At 43.8% G+C, this 27,818-nt stretch overlaps 2 protein-coding genes across 2 annotated transcripts; one reads left to right on the forward strand and one right to left on the reverse strand.

Annotated features, from left to right (window-relative positions):
- The first annotated feature begins 34 nt into the window (after positions 1–34).
- Positions 35–20,084, forward strand: LOC109201607 (uncharacterized). The gene is made up of 6 exons (XM_019357376.1): positions 35–131; positions 2,625–2,969; positions 4,257–4,373; positions 4,475–4,816; positions 7,367–7,717; positions 19,799–20,084. The coding sequence occupies exons 1-6, from the start codon at positions 104–106 to the stop codon at positions 19,825–19,827; spliced, it is 1,212 nt and encodes a 403-aa protein (XP_019212921.1). The 5' UTR covers positions 35–103; the 3' UTR covers positions 19,828–20,084.
- Positions 16,526–27,818, reverse strand: LOC109201603 (E3 ubiquitin-protein ligase TRIM39-like). The gene is made up of 2 exons (XM_019357367.2): positions 27,676–27,818; positions 16,526–18,483 (listed from the first exon to the last, which is right to left on the reverse strand). The coding sequence occupies exon 2, from the start codon at positions 18,472–18,474 to the stop codon at positions 16,816–16,818; it is 1,659 nt and encodes a 552-aa protein (XP_019212912.1). The 5' UTR covers positions 18,475–18,483; positions 27,676–27,818; the 3' UTR covers positions 16,526–16,815.

Genomic DNA, 27,818 nt, shown 5'->3' on the forward strand with positions numbered 1-27,818 from the left:
AGACTTTCTGCGCCGCCTTCAGCAGAGTAACGGATCTGAGAGCTGTCGGTGGTTCCTGTGTCGGTGGTTCGGTGAGGATCAGCTGTAACGGGACTGTTTAAAGATGCTGATGTTTCTGCTCCTCGTTTTCGGTAAGAAGGCCTCTCTGATCCTCTGAGTGCGCGCGCACGGACAGCTGTGAGCACGTGTTTAAACACCACCACAGTAACGTGTGTGACGTCATTCTGTGTGGTCAGCTGCTACTCGTACATAAACCCTCTCACTGTGCGGCCTTCATGGAGGCTTTAAAAACTATAAGTGCAGTTACTACAGTTATGTCACAGAAGCCGCTGTCGTCATCATCATTATTGTTATTATTGTTATTACTGCAGATTAAATCTTTAAAAGCAAACTTTATGGTCCATTTGCCGCTGTGTCGCTCGTGCTGTATGTACTGACGTCACCCGTACTTCCCCACAGCCACGCCTTCTATTCTTCGGAGAGGATAATGCCTCAGTAAGTCTGTGGAAAACATCAGAGCTGTCTGCTGGAATTTGGGGATTGAACCGAGGCTTGTTCTGTTAGAAGCTACTTTATTGTTGTGATTTTAGCTCTGAGTTATATTAAACCTTCATCACAATGAATTTCAAGCGTATCTGGCCAAAGTGTTTTTATTTTGGGTAAATAAGTCTTCATTGAAAGTACAGAAGTAACTTTTAACCTGTAATTTTACGCAAATAAAAACTGTAAAATGACTTTTCCGAACACAAAAGTAAGAACAATGATTTTTCAAACTTATACAATTAATGAATGATTTAAAAATCAAACATACTCCTGATATCAGTTTTTCTCTCAGATACATCAGACATACAGTTTTCTGTGACATTTGTTATGTGCAGTTATTTCATTAATCATCCATCATACATGTTGAAATATCAGCCAGTACATCAGTCACACACCTTTAATGTTGTAGCAGCAGCCTGTCTCTCTCTCTCTCTCAGCAGGTAAAACAATGTGACAGCACAGGCATGTGTCACGGTTTAAACAGAAAATAACAAAGAAATGCATTTTAAAGCAGAAGTATTCACGTGTTTGTCAGCAGGTAGCAGTTCATCCTATACATCTGTTTCACTCACCTGTTAATCTGAGGCAGCTTTTCCAGATGAAACACATCTGTTTGTGTTTTATATACAACTTGTGTCTCCCAGGAGCTGCTGTGCATGTTCATGTATAATAAACTAAACTGATCACAGTCAGAGTTTAAACATGTGGAGTCACACAGACATGATATGAACTCATCAATCTAATAAATGACGATAGGCGATATATTCATGCAGGTGACTTTTTGATGGCAGAGCCATGCAATCATGCACGGACTGATTTGTGCATTTAGAATTTATAAGTTTTGTTTGGAGGGAATATTTTACTTTCTTTTCTTCTTTGTTTCAGCATTAGCATAGCTACTTTTTGGATTATTCATTTATTTGAGATGGGCCAACTCGCACTTAACTTTTTTTTTATGTCCCCAGAAGATACATTTTGATTTTTAACTTTTTGTTTAATTTTGTATTTGTTGTTTGGTCAAGTGTGTAAGACAGATAAACAGTGGATTGGCCTGTAAACACAGTTATAGTAGAAAAAAGAAGCCAGTTTCTCTTTGTTTCTTTGATTTTCACACAAACATCACCCAACAGAATAGTCCCAAAGACAGAAAGATTCAGTGAGTGGCAGCTCTGTGGGACAAATTGTCGTGTTGATACATACCAGAGAACGATACCTTTGATTCTGGATGGGTTCTCAATCTGTGGTACGCGTACCACTAGGCTCTCTCTTGTTGTAGGCGGGAAATGAACCACCATTACTTACACTCCCTGATTTTTTTAAGCGGAGCTCCTCCCACCTGATTAAATTAGGCCATTACTCCTGTTTTGGTCTCATTTTGTGAATTACAACATTTTGGACATTTGAGTTTCTTTGGATTGTCCACGAAAAGCTCACTTTAAGTTTGCAGTATAATGTGTCACATATAACCCTCCTGAATGATATCCAGCAAGTATGAAGTACAAACAGTATTTCTGCCACAAGTTATATGCAGCAAACACTTTTTGGTAGCTTGAAAATGGATGTTGTCAGTCGTTATTCTCAAAAACAAAGAAAGAGTCATGGGGAAACTGGCACAATCGGTTTTTATTGTTTTACCTACAAATTATTCAGACTTATAACCAGTATGAACAATGAGAGTAGATATACTAAACCTGTAGGTATTAATTATAACATCGTGCTGCTTGTGCTATACACTGCAAATAAACTTCAGACAATCATCATAATTTGGTTACAAGAAAGCTTAAAGTTCCATGAATGCATAACTTTGCCTAATAACAAAGGTATAAATATGTTTTGTTGCACGTTATATCAGTTGCATGGAAGTAGCTGTCTACGTAAGTATTCTAGGTGCTACAGCTTTAAGCAGCTGCACGCTCCCACTGACAGCAATCACTTGAACTGTGACCCCTGTGTGATGTAATTAGGCTGTGTAAATAAATGTGACTTTTAAAGTACAGGAGAGAGATCAATCATAAAAACATCAAAGTTCATAACCAATATCTACATTCACAGCACTCACCTCTTCATGTTTCTCTCCTCAGTTTCCCAGCATGCCTCAGGGCTGGAAGTAGAGCAGGGGGTTGAGTCTGTCCTGCTGCCCTGTCAGGTACCAGTTAATGTTTCCATGAGCTCCACAGCAGCAGTGTGGGACCAAGAGGAACTGACGAGGCCAATGGTTCATGGACGTGTGAAGAGTGGTGATGATCTTTCTCTTCAAAATGATCGTTACACCAACCGAACATCAATGAGAGCCGACGCTCTGCAGACTGGAGACCTCAGCCTTACTCTGAGGAACCCCACAGTCTCTGACAGTGGAACCTACACCTGCACCGCCCGCAAGCAAGGACAAGAGCTGAGCCGGACTGAAGTCCAGCTGAAGGTCACAGGTCAGTTCTGTTGATAGAGCTCACTCCAATAGATAAAGATATTTACAGACATATAAACATATGTGTTCACACACAGTGTAAAAACAGTGGGTGATACACCCCATAAAGCCCTACCTCCTCCTTGTACTGTGTAAAAAACACATTTTTGTACCTCTTTTTAACCTAAGTCATGCTGGGACGTTGCTTCAGGTCTTCACTTAGGTCTGTTCCACCTGCTTCACTGCACACACACAGATGTGTTGCCTCCCTCACAATTTACACACAATTGTCATAACGAACCACTTCCTTTACCGAGTTGTGCAAATGACCAAATAATCTCTGCTTGTAAGCTGTGCAGTGTACATTAACTAATGCATATAACATCGTGCAACATGAAGATTGATTAAAGTGAACATTTATAAGTATTGCCTCAAACCTCTGCACACTAATGCAAATACGGTAAAAGCAGTGAACAATAGAGGTTGTGGAGTGGTTTGTGCTCCAGAATGTGTACTCAGTATTGAAGCACTTCTTGAAACTTTGCTATGTATATGATTTATTTATTTTACCATCTATTATCACACCAAGAAAGCTGTTCTCTGTAGTGATGGGTGTTGGGTCTAAACTCAGACCCCGCTAATTCTAGAGACTTATTCCCGTGAAAGAAAAACAAGGCAACAGCGGTCGATCGTTTTCACTTGCAAGGGAGGTATCGTCTGTGTCTCACACGAAAATGACCCCGACGATGGCCTCCTCCTGCTGCCTTTTATTGAGAGACAGTTCACACAAGAAGTAACGCCCACATAGTTCTAAGACAAGGCTTTGTATGTATATGTGTGAATTTCTATATGTAAGTAGGAATGTGTGTGTGTGTGTGTGTGTGTGTGTGTGTGACCTCCTGCTGACCAAAGGGTCGTAAACGCAGGAAGCTTACATCAAAGGAAGTAGATCTTCCAGATAGGATGTATCTGCAATAAACATTCCAGCCCCTCATCCAGAACCCCGAGAATCTGGGGAGGGGTCTGTGGAATTCCTTTCATCCCACAGTTAAACAATGTAGAAATGGATGGTAAGCATAAAAATGACAAACATTTAACGATTCACTCTAACAATGGGAATTCCAGCTCTTTTTAGAGAACCGTCTCTTTCAGCTCGGATCACTAAAAAGAGCCGGCTCTAACTACTGACTGTGGTCCAAAATCAAAACTCTGTAAACAGAAAACATACAAAAAGACAGTCCAAACAGAGGATGGTGAGCAGTGCGTACAACAGAGAACTCAAACAACCTCTCCCATGTTTGTATTACAGAAGCTCCTCCAGTCTGGCCCAAAGTCCTCTCAGGTGTCCTGGGTACTCTTCTTCTCCTGACTCTTCTCTGTGGTCTCTGTGTGTATTTTGAACATAAAAGGATGAAGCAGAGTGAAGGTATATATCTGTGTGTGTGTGTGTGTGTGTGTGTGTGTTTCCACAGAGAAGATCAAACTCATTGATGTCTGTCTGTCTTGTGTTTTGCTTTTTTCTCTCAGTTCCTCAAAGCGAGTTTGTGGAGGTGACACAGGGGGTGAAGTCTGTCCTGCTGCCCTTTAAAACTACACCTGACCTTTCTGAGGACGTCACAGTGGAGTGGACTCGCACTCAACCCAAACTCATGACGGTCCACGTGTATGAGAGAGGAAACAATCAGCCACATAAACAAGACCAGGGCTACAGAGGTCGCACAGAGATGAAGGAAGATCCGCTGAGAACTGGAGACTTCAGTCTGACCCTGAAAGACTTCTACCTCACTGACAGTGGATTCTACACCTGCACCGTCTACAACAAGGATGGAAACGTGCTGCTACAGAAATCAGTGACTCTCGCTGTCAGAGGTGAGTGTAACAGCTGGTTGTCCACAGAAAAACTGAAAACAGGAGTGAAGAGCTGCTAGTTACACAGCAGAGGAGATGATGGAGGATCACACTCACTGACGTCTGTCTGTAAACTCTTAAAAGAAGTGTTACCAACAGTTGGACCTTTGGTTCTTGAGCTGATGTCAGGTGTTGTCCCTAAAGATTTTAAACATGCAGTAGTCAAACCCCCGATTAAAAAACCTGCTCTTGATCCTACGGTTCTTCCAAATTACAGGCCTACCTCTAAACTACCTTTTCTTTCCAAAATTCTTGAAAAGGTAGTTTACAGCCAATTAATGACCTTCCTGGTAAAGTAAAGTTTTAGAGGTTTTCCAATCTGGTTTTAAACCCTTTCATAGCACTGAATCACCCCTTTTAAAAGTTTTTAATGACATATTTTTAGCTGCTGATGCTGGGAACTGTGTTGTTCTTTTAGATTTGACAGCTGCTTTTGATACAGTGGATCATGACATTTTACTTATTTGTTTGGAGCACTGGAGTGGTTCAGGTGCTACTTGGCAGGGTGAACTTTCTGTGTCAGTCTCTGTGACCATGTCTCTGCTACGCTCTTGTGTGGTGTCCCACAGGCCCCCTCCTCTTCTCTTTATATCTGCTTCCTCTTGGTTCTGTACTGAGAAAGCACAGCATTGCATTCCACTTTTATGCTGATAACTGTCAGATCTATATCCCTCTAAAGAAAAAAGGCACATACTCCACACAGCTATTACTTCAGTGTCTAGATGACATTGAGTCTTGGATGTCTGTTAACTTTTTAAAATTCAATGATAAACTGTGCTGAATCATAGCATAAGCCAATCACTCAGGACTCACGAACCCCTTACCTCCTGGCTCACAGCTCAAACGAGTTGAACGAATCACTGACTCACTCACTCACCCCCTCCCTCCTGGATCACAGCTTCTTCTTCTTGGTTGGCAACTAATGTTAAAGCACTTTACCGCCCCCTGGCTCACAGCTCAGTGGACATTTAGATGAGAAAATATATACACAAAATATATGACACATTTAAGGAAAATACCAATAAAATAAAATAAAAATAAATAAATGATCCCTTTAGAATTTTTTTTGCTCTTTTTTTGCTCTAAAGAAAATAGTTGTTTTCTTTTACAATCATTCATCTTAGCAGTAGGATTTACATTAAAAGAGAAACAAATTAAGTTTGAGTGAAAATATACATTTTTGCACTCTCTGGTCAACTGACTCAGTGACTCAAATGACTCAAGAAACCCGATTCACTTTGGTGAGTGACTCATTGAAACTTGATTTAGTAAAAAGAATCAAATTTACCATCACTCCTCTGAGCTGCTACAGCCTTATGCACCCACCCGCTCTCTCAGGTCAGCTGATCACTGCTCCTGAATGTACCCAGGACTGTGCGTAAACTTAGAGAAGATCGTGCTTTTGCTGTAGCAGCTCCAAAACTGTGAAACAATCTTCCTTTAGAGATTAGACAGGCCTCCTCATCACTAGTAGGGATGGGTACCGGTATCCTGTTCTGACATAAACGGTAGTAACCAGACCGAAAAGCAGCGCACATTTCAGTGCTTTACTTCGGTGCTTTTTTTTTCCCTGAGATGTGATACACTTCAGATTCTAGCCAATCATTTTACGTTTCCAAGGATAGTAGGCGGGCCCAGGTACGTACGTTCTTTTAGAACCGCGGTCAAGTGAGGGTCAAGCATAGATCCGCGCACAAGTACACTTGCGCACGTACTCACACATGCACGCGAGCGGACTCAGACATGCACGCACGTGCATAAATTGCTTTGGGACAGCCTAAAGCGGGACAGTCTGGTTGATGTCAAAAAATTCATTACAAATCATTCTTGATAGTTGATGTCCAAATTTCCACAGATTTCTCCTCTGGGACACCTACTGTACATCTGTTCCAAGTTTCATCCAGATTGACTGTAATATTCCTCAGAAATTACAGGAAACTTGTATTGTATGCATTACAGTCAATACAATAGAATTATGTCAATTTCAAAAATTCATTAAAAATCATCCTGAGTAGTTGAGGTCCAACGTTTGACAGATTTCTCCTGTGGGACACCTACTGTACCTGTGGGCCAATTCTGATCCAGATTGACTGTAATATTCCTCAGAAACTGCAGGAAACTTGCACCGGCACCGTTTCAAAAGTACCGGTTTGGCACCGGTATCGGATAAAACCTAAACGATACCCATCCCTACTCACTACCTGTTTTTAAGTCACTCCTGAAAACCCACCTCTTCACCCTGGCCTTTGACACCACGTGAGATGTTGGTTTTTATTTTTTAGTTTCATTTTAGTTGTTTTAATTGATTCTATGCGGTTTTATCTTGTTTTCTTTTTTTAATATAGCGCTGTTTTAATTTTTATGTATTGTGTGTTTTATTTACTTTTGCTGTTTTCTGTTATTCTATTGTTTTTAACTTATTTTATGTACAGCACTTTGGTCCTGTGCTGGGTATTTTAAAGTGCTTTATAAATAAAGTAGGATTGGACTGTGTTTCACTTTTTCTCTCAGTTCCTCCTCCAGAGTGGGTGGAGGTGTTGGTAGTGACCGAAGGAGAGGAGTCTGCCCTGCTGCCCTTTAAGACCACACCTGACCTTCCTCAGGATGTCAGAGTGGAGTGGGCTCTCACTGAACCACAACAAATGAAGGTCCACGTGTATGAGAGTGGAAACAGTCAGCCAGATAAACAGGACCAGGATTACAGAGGTCGCACAGAGATGAACAAAGATCCACTGAACACTAAAGACCTCAGTCTGACCCTGAAGGATCTCCACCTCACTGACCGTGGAGTCTACACCTGCACCATCTACAACAAGGATGGACTCATGCTGCTACAGAAATCAGTGATACTCAGTGTCAGAGGTGAGTGTAACAGCTGTTTGTCCACAGTGTGAATCCCAGATGTCGAAACCTGTCCGTGAAACTTTTTTTTTTTTAAAAGTGAACTTTATATTTAGACTATAATGACCTTCCTGGAACATTAGCATCTGTACTCTGGAAAGCAGGGAAGCAGGGCAAGAAACCTACGTGCACCACCAAGAACAGAAAATACTAAACAAGATATTTAAAACAAAACTAGAATTAAATCAAATTATGTCTTGATGCATGCTCAATCATCAAGGTAAGTAAATCCCCAAAAGTTGATTCTGTTCATCTGGACGCAGCGTTTTGTGGGAGAAATGTTTTGTTTCAGTCATTATGCAAATGTGCTGTTCATAGGGTTGGGGAAACCGGCAGTCAGCTGAGACCGAAGAAGTCACTCAGATGAGAGACGAAAAGTTTCTCCTACTGAAAACGCTACGTCAACATGAACAGAATCGATTCTTGGGAGTAAATAAAATTGTTAAAACTCAGTTCTTAGTACAAAGACTTCTCTTGCAAAATGTTGAACACGGTAACAAATCCGGTTGATTCCTAGCTAACCAGTTAAACATAAATAGGGAAAAAACAACTATATGTGCTGTTTATTTATCTGGGAACATAATATATGACCCTAAAAGAATAAACAACATTATTAGGGATATCTATGAAATTTTGCACTCACCACAAATAAACCCATCTAAATACGAAATTGATCAAAATTGCTAGACAGTCAAGCAACGGCACTGGATTTGCTGCTGACACGAGGTGAACTCCAGGAAGCCCTGATAAGTATGCCCAATAATAAGGCTCCAGGTCGAGTCGGCTTTCTACAAATGATTCTGGACAATTCTCACACCACAGAATGTTGCAGGAAATTGAGGAAAATGGCAGACTACCACCAAATATGAATTCTGCCAACTTCTGTCCTCACTAGATGTGAACTTGACTTAGATTATCCAGTTTGACAGACAGTGAACAGAATGAGAAGAATGCTTTCAACTCAAATTCTTTACTTCGATCTGCATCTCCAGTTTACAATGCCATGTATTTCTTTGTGCCCCCCTTTCCCTGTTAATGCCCTACCTGGTCCCCCTGGCAAAACTTTGCTAGACCCGCCCCTGCACAGTTACCAGCTGTCAGCTACATAAAGAAAGGATCTTGGTGTTATTTGTCTCTCAGAAAGAGTTCATAACTTCCCTTCAACTTATTCATGTCACCTAAAAGGTAAACCTGTTTCTCCATCACCTGTTCAGCTCTGATGAGTCAGTAAGGACATCTCCTGGTTTCATCTTCATGTTTCCCTCTCACCACATATCCAAACCGATATCATGACCAGCAGCGTTTACAGCTGTGGCTCCAGCAAACATCAGCTGATACTAGCAATTAATATTAAATACATTCTAACAACAGCTGATCAAGCTTAAACGTGCTGCTGTTGTTTATCCGCTGGTCTCCTCTTTCTAGCGCAAAGTGGGCAATAAACAAACAAGAGAGAAAAGCCGATCAGCTGATCATTGATCAGTTTTATGATTGAAGGAGCACTACCAAACAACTGAGTTATTTTTACGCATCAGCCAGCATCTGGCCAATCCACCACCTTTCATTGTTTATACCGTTACAAAAACAACAACAACAAAAAAAATCATCGGCCCATAAAAACAAAAAATCACCATCGGCCCAATGGGCAAATGCCCGGAATGCCCCATGGCCAGTCCAGCTATGGTCGGTAGGAGGGAAATTTCTTTTGCAGTTCATCTGAAAGAAGGACTTACGCTTTGGGATCTTTCAAACATCATTAGACTCGTTGCTGTGCGCTGTCTGTCCTGTCTGTGAGAGCAGAACAAGTGCTCACAAAGCAGCTGTTTGGGGATGACATCACACATGGGTCTTCTGTCGGAATATAGGAAAACCCGGACATTTTTATCAATCTCGAAACTCCTCTGCACAGAGAGCACATAAATGTCGACATCACAACACCATGAAACACATGACAAGCAACAGGGGTGGGTAATTGGTGAGAAGTAAGCCGATGTAGACCCAGCCATCCTGCCCTGCTGTTAGGTGCAGGCTGTGTGCAGACAGGAATAGGACCCAAGGTGCAGACTCCGGAGACCAAAGGTGAACTCAAAACAGCTTTAATACTGAACTCAAAAAGGGGTAACATAACATGACTGGAAAAAATCAAAATAAACTTAAACCAGAGGACTAACAGAACACACAGCTAAGTAAACGGTAGAACGCGACAGAGAGCACAGGAAAACACAGGGCTTAAATACGCAGAGGGAGTAATCAGGGAATGGGCAACAGGAGGGAAACACAGCTGGGGCAAATCAGGACTAACGAGACAAAGAAGCGTAAACTGAACACACTGAGAAAAGACAGAGACCTTCAAAGTAAAACAGGAAACACAACACAGACTGAACTTACAGACACAGACTGACTGGACACGGGGATATAGCAACTAAGGATACACAGAGACGCGAACTAGACAAGGGGATACAGCTGACAGGGGAGACAGAGCAACTAGAGACGACAGAGACAAAAACCATAAGACAGAACTCAAAGAAACCAAAGACTAGAAATTATAAATAATATAACAAACTCAAAAACCCTGGGTCAACGACCCAGGCCTCCTAACACCTGCAGCTATTTATCCAGCGCCGGGCCAGACCCGGCTTCTGACCTCGGCCTTGGAGATAAGTGGATGAAGTGAATAAGGGTAGGGAATCTATATTTCTTAACCCTCTCAGGCTCAAATTAAGTTTTAGTAACAGGAAAAATCTCATATTTGGGGAAAATTATCAAAAAAAAACCCCTCATAAAATATGTATGTGGGGTAATCAGGTTGTTAGTTTTTAACTGTTGCAAATCGGCAACGCCTGCCTCGAGAGGGTTAATACTGAAGGAAGTGAGTTCCAGTGCTGAGGAGCAGAGTGACTGAAAGCTCTGTTCCCCATATTGAGAAGACGAGCAAAAGGAACATCTAGATTAATGGCAGATGAAGATCTGAGAAAGCAGGAAACAGTGGCGATATGAAGCAGATGACAGATACAAGGAGGGGCAAGATTGTGGATGCACTTAAACATGAGAACTAAGATGTAGGATACACCATAAAAATGCATCCTAGCTTCTATGGGCAACCAGTGAAGCTGTTGAAGAATTGGGGTAATATGGTCTCTTAAAGGAGTACGAGTTACGACCCGAGCTTCAGAATTCTGAAGACGTTTTTGGTGGGACTTATTGGGGAGACCAAATAAGATGGTGTTGCAATAAATAATCCCCGAAGTAATAGGACTATAGACAAGTATGTTATGTAAGTGGAAAGTATGCAGACCGGGTTATGTAATTAATGTGAGACTGAAATCTGAAACACCCAAACTCTTCACCTGCGGGGAAGGAAGGATGTGGGAATTTTCAATATTAATGGAGAAACTGTGAGATCTGGTTAAGATGGAGGCTGTGAAAGCGAGTAAAACTTCTGTTTTATTACTGTTAAGATTGGAGGAGAACCATGATCTAATCTCCATAAGACAGTTCGAGAGTGGAAGTGATGAACTAGGTTTGGAGGAAATGTAGAGCTGGATGTCATCATCATAACAATGAAAACTGATATTATATTTTCGGAATGTATGGCCAAGAGGGAGCATGTAGATAATGAATAAAAGAGGCCCTAATACTGAACCCTGGGGCACACCAGCAGAAACAGTAAAGAAACTTGAAGAGCAGAATTTAATTTGGATAAACTAAGTGTGGTCTGAGAGATAGGAGGTGAACCAGGCAAGGGGGGTATGACTAATGCAAATGGATGCTAATGTTCAGGAGGATATTATGAGAAATGCAATCAAATGCCGCACTAAAATCAAGAAGGATTAGAATGGTTAAAAGACCAGAATCAGCTGCCATCAGAAGGTCATTAGTAATCCTTAACAGAGCAGTTTCTGTGCTATGATTGGGGCGGAAACCAGACTGAAATTGTTCGTAGAGATTATGGTCACTGAGCTATGAGTGAAGCTGGGAGGCAACAACTTTCTCAAGGAGTTTTGAAATAAAGGGGAAGTTTGATATTGGGCGAAGATTATAAAAGTTATTGGGATCTGCCCCAGGCTTTGAGAGAATTGGAATGACAAAAGGAGTTTTCAAAGATGAAGGAACAATTCCAGTGTGAATGGATAATATTAGTTATGTTACAAAACTGCGAGGCAGGCAAGCAAGCAGATGAGAGACAGGAGGGAAACACAGCTGGGACAAATCAGGGCTGATGAGACAAAGGAAGCAAAACCAGACGCATTAACATGAGACACAGACTTTCAAAGTAAAACAGGAAACATAACACAGAGACGCGAACTTGACAAGGGGATACAGCTGACAGGGGACACAGAGACATAAACCATAAGACAGAAATCTAACAAAGAAACTAAAGACTAGAAATGATAAATAATATCAAAATCAATTTCAATAATATAATAAACAAAACCCTGGGTCAACGACCCAGGCACCCTAACAAGTTATGAGAGGAGCCAATGAGGGAAGACAGGCTTTAACTAACACAGTGGGAAGAAGGTCGAGCTGACCAGTGGATAAATTAGATTTTTGAATAAGTTTTGATACATCAGGTAGGAGTAAATTTGAAAATGAATGACAGGAAGACAGTGAGGGAAACAGAAAGTCTACTTCAAGGTTAGAAGTTCCTACAGAGGTAAGTTGTTGGTGGATGTCAGAGATTATAAGAGTGAAAAAAGATGTAAGAGAGTTGCAAAAGTCAGCAGAGTCCATATGAGAGGAGAATGAGTCCAGAGGTTTTGTGATTTTACTAAACAAAGAAAAGAGAGACCTGGAGTTACCTTCACTAGAACTGACTAAGCCAGAATAGTATGCGGATTTGGCTGAAGCAATGCAGTCCTTATACAACAAGATATGATACTTATACATTTCTTTATGTATGGTGAGTCCGGTTTTCTTGAACAGACGTTCCAGTTGGCATCCTTTAGCTTTGATATGGTGCATGTTACGTGTAAACCACAGTGCTGAATGGGAAAATGAGACAGTTCGGTGTTTAAGTGGAGCAAATATGTTAAGAAGGTTATGAACGTTGACATTATAATAAGAAACGAGTTCATCAGAGGATGAGGAGCTGTGAATAAATGGAAGGTCATAAATGGGAGATGAAAGATCAGGAAGATTAATATTACTGATTTTTCTAAATGTGATGTCACAGGTTTTGGAAGCTGTTGCATTACATTAAAAGAAATAAACATATGATCGGATTGGGGAAACAATGAGTGGGGGTAACATCAGAACAGCAGACCAAATCCAAGATATGACTTATAAATAAATGTTGATTATTGTAACAAGGACCCAACACACAATGGTTGTGTTTTAGTCTCTGTCTTTCTATCTTTGCTCAGGCAAAAATCACCAGTCCACTGTCCACTCTCTGCTCCGGTGCCACTAAAAAACTCACAGCAAGAGAGAAAGCAACAGCTTGTCTGAGGCCAAATGACCAAACATTCTCAAACTTCTGTCTCCTGAGTGGCACCAGGCAGGGATGCTCACTCTCTCCTTCACTGTTTGCAGTTTTTATCGAACCAGCATTTAGACAGGCTGTAGTAATTAAGAATGTAGAACATCAACTCAGTCTGTATGCAGATGATGTGTTGCTTTTTCTATTTTTTTTCTTTTTTTTTAACCTGTCCCGTTTGGTTCTTTTGCCATCAGAATTATTGTCTAAAGGCGAAGAAAGATGCCCAACGGATTTACTTTACCAAATGGACCATCCCAGCCTTGCCGTAATGGTCCATTTGATTCACCTTTTATTGTTTATTTTATTTTCACTTGCTGAATACGGGACAGACTTGACTGGGGGAAGGAAAGGGGAGAAAGAAAGAGGGAAAGAAAAACAGCGGGGAAGAGGGACGGGGAAAAAGGGCAAAAAACAAAAACCAACAGAATAAGCAGACAAAAAATACATATATCGATCACCTGGATCACCTGTTGAGAAAGAAAGAAGAAAGCAAGCAGAAGAAAACGAGAGTAATAAACAACATCACAATGATATATGGGAATATGACAGTAAATACTAAATATTAAACATTATGGTGCAGCACGTAAGATCGACAGCGCACAGTGTGCTTTGAGGTAAGAGCCAAAAAGGGTGTAGTTTGTGTGTGATCACCCGTGTGTACACCTGTGAGCATGGACGCGCTTGTTTTCTTTTTAAAAGGTTCCTTCATGTAATGATCTGCTAGAGGGTGTGGGGGGCCACTGCCCCGTCCTCCAGGGCATGACGCAGGTATGGAGGAGATCAAAACTCCAGACGTCCAGAGGCCCCCAGAACACAAGAGACCAAGGAAGACCAACAGAGGGGCAGCCGCGCCACTATCCCAGAAAGAGCTGAGGAGAGTCCCAGATGAGGGGTCACTCAGCAGCTGCGGAGCAGAAGTCAGGGGGGGTTGCAGTGACATGCCCGTGAGCTCCGCCGGCAGCCAGCTGTGCCTGAGTGACCGAGCCCTGGGCCGAGAGGCCGAGCGCACCCCGCCTCTGAAGTGGCCCGAGCGAGCCCCAGGCTCCAGGCCCCGATAAGCAGCCGCCAAGGAGTGAGCCAGTGTGTACCTGGGCGCCCACCCCCGGACACAGAGAACCACCAACGCACCGATGTCTGAGGGCGTCTGCCACCGGCAGGGGAAGTGGTGGGGGGAGATAGGCCTCCAAACCTTGGAGGGCCTGAGATGTCCCCAGAGAGGTGACGTCTGATACCCAACCTGACATATATACACAGACATACAGGCACACACAGATACAAACATCCATTCCCACCCTCATGCTCTCATAAGCAATTATATTCCACACTCAACCAACGTGGAGACAGACATAAAGAGACGCTGTACACACAATCACACTCCCCAAGCGTACTCTAAGAACCGGGTCTGGGTACCCTTGCCCCTGGAGGGGGAAACTGCACCCAGACCCAGGTGGTGTTACCCTTTTCCCTGCGGTGGGGAGAAGCAGACCGCCCCAACTCCGCAGCAGCAGGGAGGCCCCACATTCCAGACCCCAGTCGGACGGCCAACTCCTCCTCCTAGCCCCCCCGCTCCAGCAGGCCGCAGAGAATGGAGGTGCGTGAAGACTCCAAACCTCCCTCCACCCGCTCATATGTAGTGTTGATGCATGTGTGTTCTAAGGTGCATTTAAAACCCAGGAGGGCATGGAGCTACCTGCCAGAGCAGCAGGTAAGCGCATAGCCCCTCCTGCTAGCCCTCAATGTCTATGTGTATTTAAAATTGAGAGGTGGGCAACGACGCCAGAGGTGAGGTGTACAGTCTGATGGTAATTTGGATTCTGTGTGGCGTGCCCACCCCCAAGATCCTATATGTATGTGTAATGAGAGTGTGAGTAATGTGAATGTCTAAGTTGTGGGAAAAAATTGAGGCAGAGGCAGCCAGAAGGGGACAGAGGGGGGGGGATGCCTCCTCTGCACCCTGGTGACACACCCCTACCCCAAGGCCCTGCATGTGTTGGTGATTGTGGTGGAGCGGGAAGAGGGAGGCAGCTGGAGATGGGAGGGAAGGAAGGGAGGGGCAAGTGACCCCTCCCTGGGGCCAGCTCCCCCGCTGACCCAGTAGGCACCCCCATACTCTACAACCCGCCAGGGAAAGGGGGGCCCAGGCCCATCCGGACCGGGGCCCAGTGCGGCAGCGCCGCCCGGCCCACAGAGCCCGGGACAGTCCACCTGACCCCACCACAGAGAAAACTGCACCCACCCCATCATCCACTCATCTTCCAGACTACACAAGACAATAGACGCCCAGGCTGAGCTCTTCCTCCACCTCTCCTGTATCTCCCCCTCCTGCAGAGAGAGTTCCTGAAGAGAGGAAAGCTCCTGCAAGATGTGACAACCTCCCCCACCAGTTGAAGAGCCCCCCAGGTGGCTCGATGCACCAGCGGCACCCTGCGCCAGGGCCGGGCCCCCATACACCCACCCGCCCACAACCCCGGCAACACACCAACCAGGACCCAAGCCCCTGAGGCCCGGCCAGGGCCCCAGCCCAGAGACGGAGCGCCCCCAGAACCTCACGCCCGTCCCGGACCCACGCAGGGGCAGCCAGGCTACCAGGTCAGTAACCCACGTCCGTCAGCACAGACCCTCCCCTAGCCCTGCTGCACGCAGCCACTAGGAAACCGTCACCCAAGAGCCAACAGAGCCCTTAATTGGCCATGACCGCTACCCCGGGTTGAGCCCCCCAAGGAAGATGCTCCTGGGGAACCCCCCGATGCCCTAAGCCTGTCCCTACCCCCACACCCATCACAATAGTGAAGGCGGGACCAAACTATGACCCCCCACCCCCACTAGGTGATGGAGCTGATCAAAGGAGCCCAGAGCAATTGATCTGATGTGGTGGCAGAGGCTGTATCAAGACTAATGTAATCTAATAGATAATTTCTATATTGGTTAGAATTAAGATTATTTTTATTTTTCCAGTTCATGAGGACTGTTTTCTTAGCTATGCATAGTGCAGTGAAAACCATATGGGCTATATTCTTTTCCGTAGTGACATTATCTAAGCTGCCCAACAAACACACTAAAGGGGAAGTTGGAATGTTACATTTCAGACACTTTGATAAGTCTTCACATATCTCGCGCCAAAACTTCTGAACTGGTGGACAGAACCAAAGAGCGTGGATATAATTGTCCGGTGAATTGGTTTGGCAGTGTGAGCAGTTGTTGGTAGACGTAAAGCCCATCTTGAACATCCGATGACCTGTATAGTGTACTCTATGTAGTATTTTGTATTGAATTAATTGAAGACTGGGGTTTCTAATTAGATGAAAGGTTTTTAAGCAAATATGAGACCAGAAGTTTTGGTCTAAGTTAACTGATAAACATTTATTCTCTGATATTTGCTCTTCAGCTCGAGTCTCCCTCAGTGGGAACATTTCCTGATTCAACTTTTCTTCTGTTCAAATCAAACTCCATGAGAATCAAAGTGTGAATCAGAGTCCTGATGATCAGATTCTATAGAAACATGGAGACTGTAGAGGATTTACACTCAATATGTTCATTTGTTCCCTTCAAGAAAAATCAATCAGTTCATCAAATAAACTCAGTCGTTGATTGACTCAGTTTGATTGACAGGACAGATGATCAGAGGTGCAGAGTTTTTACCTCCATCATTCAAACTGGGATCGAAGTATGGGTGGAGTTTGTGAGTGAAGGAGCAGCCAGTAAAGGAGTAGATCAGAGCTGCAGCACCTACATCATAAAAGGAGACCAGACCCTCCTCATAATCCACAAACACCCCCACCTTCTCAGGACCAGGATGAACACAGAGATCAACTGAAGGGTCATCAAGAGCTTCGTACTCATTTCCATTTCTCAGCCACACAGTCCAGAAACCATCCTGAGGACTCAGTGTGATGAATCCTTTCCTGTTGATCGACTCTGTGGTCACTCCTAAAGTCCAGTCAGTCTTTCCTTTAACCTGAACCTCAAAGTAAAATCTGCCTGAAGAGAAACTCTGCTCTCCTAAACCACAAACACACAGAGAAAATCTCTCTGGGTTGTCTGGAAGTTTATTCCTCACATCACTATGATACACTTGTTTTCTATCATCAGACAGGATGAGTTCAGGATGTGCTGTATCAGGATCCAGAGTCACATCCACCTCATACTGCTGGACCCTCTGCAGCTCAGCCTCAAACAGCTTCTTCTTCATGGGTTTCCAGACTGTTTCCTCCAGCTGAGCCACAGCTCTCCCCACAGTATCCTCATATGATGGTGGATGAACTCTGACCTCTGTCCAGCCCTTGGTGGGTGGAGCAGCTTTCAGGGAGGAGAAGCTTTGGAGGAGGTGGAGGTGGTCTTCAGAGCGTGAGAGCTGCTCCACCTCAGAGCTTCTCTCCATCAGCTCAGAGATTTCCTGTTCCAGATCTTTGATGAGACCTTCAGCCTGTTTCTCTGTAGTTTCCTGTTTGTCTTCGATCTCCTTCACAAGCTCCTTCAGGCGTCTCTCAACAGACTCCATCAGAGCAGTGAAGACCTGAACACCTTCTGCTTTCTGTCTGTCTGCAGCATCTTTACTCATCTTCACCGACTCTGTGATCTCCTGAATCTTCAGTCGTCTCTTCTGGATCATCTGCTGAATCTCAGCCTCTGTCTTCTCCAGCTCTGCCTTCTTTCCTTCATATTCTTCTCTCAGAGGAACAAACTCGTGGTTCTTGTGGTCTAAAACAGAGCAGAGCATGCAGACACATGTCTGGTCGGTCTTACAGAACAGCTCCAGAAGTTTATCGTGCTTCGTACACATCCTGTCTTCCAGGTTCTCCACAGCATCAATCAGCTGATGTCTTTTCAGACGTTTCACTGTCAGATGAGGCTCCAGGTGAGTCTGACAGTAGGAGGTCTGACACACCAGGCAGGACTTCAGGGCCTTCAGTCTGGTTCCAGTGCAGACGTCACAGGGAACTTCTCCTGGTTTGGCAGCTTGTTGCTCTGAGTTGCTGCTGCTGGCTTTCTGCTGAGCTTCACGTCTGAACTGAGCAACCATCTCAGAGATGAAGGTGTTGACCCTCAGCTGAGGTCTAGTGTAGAAAGTCTCTTTACACATGGGACACTGACAGCTCTGATTCATGTCCCAGTGCTGACTGATGCAGGTTTTGCAGAAGTTGTGTCCACATGGTGCAGTGACTGGATCAGTGAACACATCCAGACAGATGGAGCACAGAAACTGATCTTCAGATCGCAGATTGCTGGCAGCAGACATGTCTGCACTCTGAGGGAGTAAGAAAAGAAACATTTGATTCAAAATTCACTTTAAATCATGATCAATTGTGGCTCAAGAGTTGGGAGTTCGCCTTGTTATCGGAAGGTTGCCGGTTCGAGCCCCGGCTTAGACAGTCTCGGTCGTTGTGTCCTTGGGCAAGACAGTTCATCTGTTGCCTACTGGTGGTGGTCAGAGGGCCCGGTGGCGCCAGTGTCCGGCAGCCTCGCCTCTGTCAGTGCGCCCCAGGGTGGCTGTGGCTACAATGTAGCTTGCCATCACCAGTATGGGTGGATGACTGGATGTGTAAAGCGCTTTGGGGTCCTTAGGGACTAGTAAAGCGCTATACAAATACCGGCCATTTACCCCCTGGTGTCACAGTGGACTTAGCAAAGTTGTACTGAAACATTTGACAGATTTTTGAGCGCCGTGTACCACATAAAATCGTTTCGAGGTCAGTAAACACAACCAGAATTCACACACGGGATTATAAGGGACACTGTCGATTTTCAGAAAAATCAAAGGATTGATTTTAAGTGTGCCGTATTTTCCAAACAACACGGTAATAACGACGGCCCGCTAGCATGCTCTACCAAAAATAGTGCTTTGTTGTGTGTGGCAGGATGAATGTTATCCCTCGGTCCAACCCACTTTCAGCCTGGCGCATTAGGGGGCGCTAGTATAAATAGTGGCCATTTGAGTGTCCCTGGATCGCTTACCTGTGATCTCCTTTTTGGTCACCTGACTTCCCTTTGGTGTTGCCGAGATTATTTGCGGGTTACGCTTCTGAAGCCTCCATCGCGGCTGGTCGTAGCTGTGGAAGCCTCCTCTGAGCCATTCTGCTCACGTTTTATGACGCGGCTTACTTGGAAGTGTGGGCCTTAGTTTTACGCCAAGCTACGCGAACTGAAGTACTGCTGTTTTGCTTTGCTTTGCTTTGCTGTGCTTTTACCGTCTGTTCCCGTTGCGAGATTTCTTTCCCTGCTGCTGCCAGCTTTTACAGTGGACGTCGGCGTGGACAGCGGCCATATGCCCGCCGGTTATGGGAGTCAGCTGGCGTGCATATTGATTGACCGTTAACTTGTAGTCGTGCAGACGGCAAGTTGGAGCAATACGGCGATTCCGTTTGCTCCTGATTTTAGAGCTTCATCCAGATTGTATGTTTTAATGTTTTTGATTTGTAGTTTGGATTTTTGTTACGCCACTGGTGGGAGGCCCTTTTTCTAGCTGTAGATCACCAGTGTGGTCCTGCAGTTGGGTTATACCCCAGCGCTACATATTAGTTTTGTTGTAATATATTAAAATTTCCTTTGTTTCTTTTATTCAGATGCGGAGCACCGACGTGGAGGAGACTAGGGTGCCTTGGTGGTGGGATCCTTTGCGTGTACACACCTGCCTTGTTTAGTTTATTAGTGTGAGTGTGTGATAGTGTGCTGCACTTGTGTCTTGGTGTGTTTTCTTTTTAGTTGGTTTGTGTCATCCCTGCCCCTCCACTGGTAAGCCTCAGCTCTGAATACCTTTTTAAGCATATTTGTACATGGATATTTATGATTGTGCTTTTATACGGTGTTTTAAATAATTATTAATAAATTGTCAACTTGTTTATCATTGAACCTCGTCTCTGTACTGAGTATAGCGAACCTAAGTGCCTTTTTGGTGATTTAGTGTTACTTCCAGTATTCTCTGGGTGAAATTCCCAGGGTGGCGTTGTCTTTTTAAAACTGAAGAGTATTTACTTTATTTCCATCTCGTGCTGCCACATGTGTATCTGACGGACGAAAGCTAAACCAGTTCCACACCACTGAAGTTGCAACATTTTTACAAACCAATTCTGGTTCATCCGTTTCATTCAACGATCCACTTTCGCTCTTCTCATTCTGCGTCACCGCCATGTGCGTATGTAAACATAGGCACTACGCATGCGCGTTTTACCCATATTCTATCGCGATATTTCATTTTCCTATCGTTGCCCAAAATTACACCGGTATTACCGTGAACGGTATGATATGGCCCAGCCCTACCTGGGACTGCAGGTTACATCAGACCTGAGCTGGACTCTCAACACCACAGCAACTGTGAAAAAAGCCCAGCAAAGGCTTTATTTCATTAGGCTGCTCAGGAAAGCTGGCATGAACCACCACCCTCTCACCCAGGCCTACAGAGGACTGATAGAGAGCATCCTCACCGCAGGCATCACTGTCTGGTATGGAAACACTACACAGACAGAGAGGAAGGCTCTGCAAAGAGTCATAAAGTCTGCGGAGAGGATTATAGGAACAAAACTTGCCTCCATGGACCTGCACATACAAAGCTGTACATACAATCTCAGACACAACAGAGCGGACAGCAGCATCACACACAGAACAAGATTCTTCAATAGCTTCTTCGACTGTTAAGACACTGAGAGGTTGATGGCTCCGTGTCAGAGCACTGGCCTTAACGAAAAAGTTATCAATCGTTTGTTTCATCTTTTCTCATTACCCACAGCTACATCCACTCCTATCAGGCTGCTCACCTCTCTCTATCCGCCTGCGCTTTCAAACGTACACACGTAGGCCTGCAGGAACATCTGGACCACGGCCAATCAGAGAGGTTCTGCCCTCTCTCTGATTGGTTTAGCCCTCGATATGGGCATAATGTGTTGTTGACCACACAGAGACTTTCAGAGTTGCAGAGATTTTCTTTTTGGTCGCATTTCTGGTCATACCGGTGTGACCTAGCATTTGTTTAGGCTACGTCCACACTAATGCATTTTTGTTTGAAAAAGCACTGTTTCCTCTCTGTTTTGGCCTCCCGTCCACACTGAGAGTTTTCTCCAAGGAAAACATTTTGAAAACGAAACATTTGGAGACGGTGCGTTTGCGTCACAGTGTGAACAGTGAAAACAGAGACTTTCTAAAACGATGATGCATGTTAGTCATGTGATGCAGTCATGTGACCAATTAAACAAAGATAGTGGAGAGCATTATACAGCAGCAGTTTTGACAGCCCTATTAAAGATTAATATCAGTCTGTAAATGCTCCACATAGCTTTTCTTAAAATTCTTCAATTCTCACTTGCTTTTGCAACTTTGTACTTTTGTGTTACTGGCAGCAACAACTCCACCTCACTGTTAGTCCATTTAAAAAACTCAGTGCTTTTCCTCCATCTTTTGCCGCGACGTTTCAAAGAGCCGGAAAGTAAATAAGCGGCAGACAGAAATGAGACAAGTCGAATCATCTTGCGTTTCATGCATGTGCAGGACTGGAAGGTAAGCGTTTTCGGCCGTTTTAATGTGGACGCACAACTCTGTGAAAACGACTGAAAACGCTAGTGTGGACGCGGACACTTTTCTAGACGAAAATGCTGTTTTTGAAATCTATCCGGTGTTCTGAGAAACCGTCCTACTTTGGCAAATCGTCCTACCCGTATAATAATTTGCCGGCGACTTCTGACTAATCCAACCCCTAACCCTAATCATAACCCTAAACTTAACCATAACCATAAGAAATATTCACAATGGGTTAAAAAAATGATGTAAATTTGGGGATTGTGTTAGGTGCATGTGCAGCGTTTGCGCAGAAACAACAGGTAGGATGTTTTGTGAGGAAGGATAGATTCCCAGAACACCCGGGCTAGTGTGGACACAGCCTAAGTCGCACCATGGAGAAATGAGGTGGCACTCTAGAGCCCTGATTGTGTTGATAGGAGTTAGGGCTGGGTATCGTCACTGATTTCTAGAATCGATTCGTTTCCGATTCACAAGGTCCCGAATCGATTCGATCCACGATTCGATTCAATTCGATTCGATTGGATTCGATTCAATTAAATTCGATTTGAATCTGGGAAATTTTGACAGTCAGAAATATTATAATTCAGATCAGTACATTTACATATTTTTGTATCTATAAAAAGGAAGCTGACACACGCAAGACTTTATCAAAGGTGTGAGGTCACAGCAGATGCCTTTGTGTCAAAGTAGCTGAAGATAAAACACAGAAAAACATGAAGGTGGTTTTCCTGGCCTGGGATTTTATAAAAAATATTTTGCAGTACATCAAAAACGAAAGAAAACCATTAATCAACATATGAACATTACCTCTGAGTTACAGCGGTTTTATTAGAGACATGGCTAAGCGTTTTGCATTTTGCATAATTTTAAAAAGTTTAAATTTGTTCAGTATTGAACGGCAGAAATTAGGTTTTCTTTTCGGAAGTAAGTAAAAGGAAAAAAACAGCGGCCGACAGCGCTGTAAACAACGGTAGACTTGTGCGTAACAAGCAAGCGAATAATGCAGAAAACAGATTTTTAGACGGGAAACTGTTCTTGAAGTACAGAAAGAGAGAGAGAGAGAGAGAGAGAGCGAGAGCTGTGCATGAAGTGTGATTTTTATCGTGGTGGAAGCAAAACAGTAAAAGTCAGAGTGATTTCATGACGATGTTTATGTGAAGCGTAGTTTGGATCTTCTTTTGCTGCTGGTTCAGTCAATATTGTTTGGAGAGAGATCAAACTAACAGCTTTAGAATCAGCACAAAAAGGGCGTGAACACAAAGCGCGGACCTGCCGACAGATCAGAATCAGCGAGCTGTCGGCTTTCAGCCCCGACCGTGTCCGTGCCGTTGTTGTGCCAAAAAGTGATTGTCTGCCAGAAAGTGATTGCCGTCCACGGGAGCGCGCGCAGCCGCTTAAAGCTGCAGCGCCCGTCGGGTGAGAAAGGCGACATCTCACTGATTCTGATCCGCGGGTCCGCGCTGTGTGTTTACGTCCTTGTGCAGAATCCGTGCACCTGCTCTCATTTACTGTCTTAGCTGTTTGGTGGTTGTTGAAATTTTGTGAGGTTTCACCTGAGATTCTGGCGTTTCGGGCAAAATAAATTTATATTAAAAAATCGATTCAGGATTTTAATGAATCGATTTCACGTTATCCAAGCCAGAATCGATTTTAATCGATGAATGGATTTTTAAAACCCACCCCTAATAGGAGTTATGTGGGTTAGTTCAGCTTCACCACTAGGGGGCTGTCTAAACCAAATTGTGATATATACTGTGTTATAGAAGCAGCGGCAGGTTATGTTTACATGCATGGATGTGAGCCACGTTAAAATAAAGAAGCTTGCTCACTACTACTGATGTTTTATTAAAAACACGACATGGTACCAGGAGTGAACCAGTAAAGCAGGTCATCATGGACAGTGTTAAGCCGCCAGATGCTGTCAACTGGAACGGAAATGTGGACTGTGAGTGGCGAACTTTTAAACAGCAGTTTATGCTATACCTGCAAGCTGTCGCCCTAGATAGTAAGCCTGATACACGGAAGATTGCACTGCTTCTTACCATAGCAGGTCCACAAGCGGTGGAAGTATATAACATGTTTGTGTTCGCAACTGCACAAGACAAAGAAAAGTTTGATGAAGTAGTGAGAAAGTTTGATGAACACTGTTCGCCCAAAAAGAATGAAACATTTGAGAGGTATCTCTTTCGGTCACGTATACAACAGCCTTCAGAGAGTTATGATACGTTTCTGACTGACCTCAAGTTAAAGGCAAGAACATGCAATTTTGGACAGCTGCAAGAATCTATGATAAGAGATCAGATCGTATTTGGAATAAAAGATACAAAGATAAGAGAGAGGCTTCTGTGGGAGGCGGATCTGACTCTAGCAAGTGCTGTGAAAGTATGTCATGCCAGCGAGCTCGCAATACAACATGCAAAAACCTTCAGCGGGTCGCCGAGGGAAACAGACACGGAAAGCACAGCTGTAGCTGCAGTAAATACACGGCAGGCAGGGCGCACTTACAAAAAAGAACAGAAAGAATCAAAAGACACGTTCTTGTGCAAAAGATGTGGCACAAAACATGGAAGGAAACAATGCCCAGCTTATGGTAAAATATGCAAAAAATGCAATGGACAAAACCATTTTGCCAAGCAATGTTTTTCAAAGAATAAGCAAAAAGAAAGAGTACACACAGTAGAAGAAACTGCTCCCAGTGACACGTTTTTTGTGGGAATGGTAATGCAGCACGATACACCCATGGACTAACCTGCAGTCAGTACAGTGAAGCAGGACAAATGGACAGAGACGTTACCAGTGAATGGAGCCCTGGTAACTTTCAAACTGGACAGAGGAGCCAAGGCTAATGAGCTGGATGTGAAAGCAATGAAAATGAAACCACACATATTCCAAAATAACAGTTTACTCCAAGCATATAATGGAGAACCAATCAAAACCAAAGGTAAATGCAGGCTCAGGGTACAAGTAAAAGGAAAATATCACAGTCTGATGTTTATCATTGTGCCGGAGGGACATGAATCTCTGTTGGGAGATAAAGCATGTGAGAGACTCGGCCTAGTCAGACAGGTATACAGCATAAACAGCTCTGAGCCCAAAAGTGTGAAAGAAATAGTGGATCTGTACCCAGACATATTCAAGGAGTTTGGAGTCTTACCCTTCACCTACAAGATAAAGCTGAAAGAAGGAGCTCAGCCTGTGGTTCATGCACCTCGACGTGTTCCAGCTGCTCTTAAAGACAAGCTTAAAGAGGAACTAGAGCGGATGGAGGCACTGGAAGTTATAAGAAAAGTTGAAGAACCTACTGAATGGGTTAATTCCATGGTGTGCATTAAAAAACCAACCGGCGCTCTTAGAGTTTGCATGGATCCGAAAGATTTAAATGCCAACATACAAAGAGAGCATTACCAGATACCTACATGAGAAGAAATAACAAGTGAAATGGCTGGTGCAAAATGTTTTAGCAAACTAGATGCGTCTCAAGGATTTTGGCAACTCAAGCTTCATGAGGACAGTACAAAATACTGCACGTTCAACACGCCATTTGGACGTTACTGCTTCTTGAGAATGCCTTTTGGAATTTCTTCAGCTCCTGAGATATTCCACAGGACCATGGAGTATATGATCGAAGGAATCGAGGGAGTCAGAGTTTATATGGACGACATCATTTTGTGGGGATCCACACTACAGCAGCACAGTGAGAGACTAGCAAAGGTTTTGGAAAGAGTGAAACGTTATGGACTTAAACTGAACAGAGCAAAATGTCAGTTTGGCGTGGGTGACATTACCTTTCTCGGTGACAAGCTGACAGCTGAAGGCATCAAGCCAGACAAGGAAAAACTACGAGCTATACTGGAAATGCCACGTCCTGAAGATAAAAAAGGTGTGTTGAGAATCCTAGGAATGGTTAACTTTATTGGAAAATTCATCCCAAGCCTGGCGGCCAAAACAGTGCACCTGAGACAGCTTCTACACAATAGCTGCGAGTTCAGATGGAATAAAGAACTGGAAAACGAGTGGCAACAACTGAAAAAGACACTTACAACAGAGCCAGTTTGGGCGTATTTTGATCCAAAAAGAAAAACAAAAGTGTCAACAGATGCATCGAAGGCCGGGATTGGCGCGGTGTTGTTGCAGGCTTATGGAGACTACTGGAGGCCAGTGGCAAACGCCTCAAGAGCAATGACAGAGACAGAATCTCGCTACGCCCAAATAGAAAAAGAGACATTGGGGCTTGTTTTTGGATTTGAAAAGTTCCACACCTATGTCTATGGTTTGCCAACATTTGTGGCAGAGACTGACCACAAGCCATTGATAGCCATAATCAAGAAAAACTTAAGTGAAATGTCTCCACGCATTCAAAGATTGATGATGAAGCTACAGCGCTATGATTTCAACTTGATCTACACACCAGGTAAACACATTGTGTTAGCAGATGCGCTCTCTAGTGCCACAACCCCAAACAAAGAGCAAAGCTCCACAGAGATGGATGTAAATATACATGTAAACCTGGTAGCAGAGCCACTTCCTAAGTCAGACAGAAAATCACATCAGATCAAGGCTGAAACACAAAAGGACTCTAGTCTGCAAAGAGTTATAACACTGTTGAATGGGAAATGGCCAAGAGGTGAATGCAAAACATACTACAACATAAGAGCAGAACTAAGTGTTGTGAATGGACTTCTGCTAAGACAAAACAGAGTAGTAATTCCACACTCACTTAGAGGAGACATCCTGAAAAGACTGCATGAGGGACATCTAGGCATAGAGAAATGCAAACGGAGAGCCAGAACAGCAGTCTATTGGCCAGGTATAAATCCAGACATTGAGAAAATGGTTTCAACTTGTGATACGTGTATCAAACACCAGGCCAAACAACCAAAAGAGCCTCTGACCATAACAGACATACCGGAGGAACCATGGCAGAAAGTGGGAACAGACATTCTCCACCTGGGAGGAAAAAACTACCTGCTGGTTATTGATTACTTGTCAAACTATCCAGAGATGGCATTATTGTCCAACATGTCAGCTACTTGTGTCATAACGCACATGAAATCAATATTTGCTAGACATGGGATACCACAGATTGTTCATAGTGACAATGGACCTTGCTATAGTTGTAGAGAATCCCAACTATTTGCTCAGGAATATGACTTTAAACGTGACCTCAAGCCCCCTGCATCCACAGTCCAATGGGAAAGCAGAGAAAGGTGAGCACATTGTGAAACAGTTACAAAAGAAAGCACAAGATAGTAAGGCAGATCCTTATTTGGCACTACTGAGCTACAGAGCATCACCACTGGAGCATGGCAAGTCACCAGCAGAAATATTAATGGGAAGAAAACTACGGACCACTCTTCCTTACACAACAACCAGGAAACACAAACAAGTGAGAGACAAAATGAAACAGTTGCAGAAGAGACAAAAGGTCAACTTTGACAAGTCCTCAAAAAGTCTAAAACCACTCCCACCCAATGAAGCAGTCAGAGTGGAAGATGCAAACATCTGGACAAAGAGAGCAACTGTACTGGAGGAGGTAAACCCAAGATCATACAATGTGAAAACTGAAGATGGACTGATATTAAGGAGAAATCGGAGGAGTTTACTGTACACTCAAAAGACAATGGGACCATCGGAAGGACAGTGTGATGACAACTCGTGTGTGTGTGTGTGTGTGTGTGTGTGTGTGTGTGTGTGTGTGTGTGTGTGTGTGTGTAAAAAAAAAAAAAAAAACACCACACTGTCTAAACCAAATTGTGATATATACTGTGTCGTAGAAGCAGCGGCAGGTTATGTTTACAGGCATGGATGTGAGCCACGTTAAAATAAAGAAGCTTGCTCACTACTACTGATGTTTTATTAAAAACACGACACTGATGAAGTGAACAGAGTGAAGATTTGTGTAGAAACAGGAAGTGTGATCAGCTGCACTCACCACTGTTGCTGAGAGAAACCTGATGGACTCCAGTGAATCTTCTTTTAGAGACAAACAGGACTCGACTGCAGCTCTGCTGCTGCTCTCTCACACTTTCACTTCTGGAAAATGACGTTGAACTTCTTGTCTTTGTTCCCCTCTTC

Source organism: Oreochromis niloticus, linkage group LG3 (genome assembly GCF_001858045.2).
Source record: "Oreochromis niloticus isolate F11D_XX linkage group LG3, O_niloticus_UMD_NMBU, whole genome shotgun sequence".
Lineage (NCBI taxonomy): Eukaryota > Metazoa > Chordata > Actinopteri > Cichliformes > Cichlidae > Oreochromis > Oreochromis niloticus.

Excerpts from the sequence above, each read along its gene's own strand:
- LOC109201607 (XM_019357376.1), top strand. The coding sequence starts at position 104 with ATGCTGATGTTTCTGCTCCTCGTTTTCG. Across the intron at positions 132-2,624 it reads GTTTCTGCTCCTCGTTTTCG|TTTCCCAGCATGCCTCAGGG; the intron begins GTAAGAAGGCCT and ends TTCTCTCCTCAG. Across the intron at positions 4,817-7,366 it reads AGTGACTCTCGCTGTCAGAG|TTCCTCCTCCAGAGTGGGTG; the intron begins GTGAGTGTAACA and ends TTTTTCTCTCAG.
- LOC109201603 (XM_019357367.2), bottom strand. The coding sequence starts at position 18,474 with ATGTCTGCTGCCAGCAATCTGCGATCTGAAGATCAGTTTCTGTGCTCC.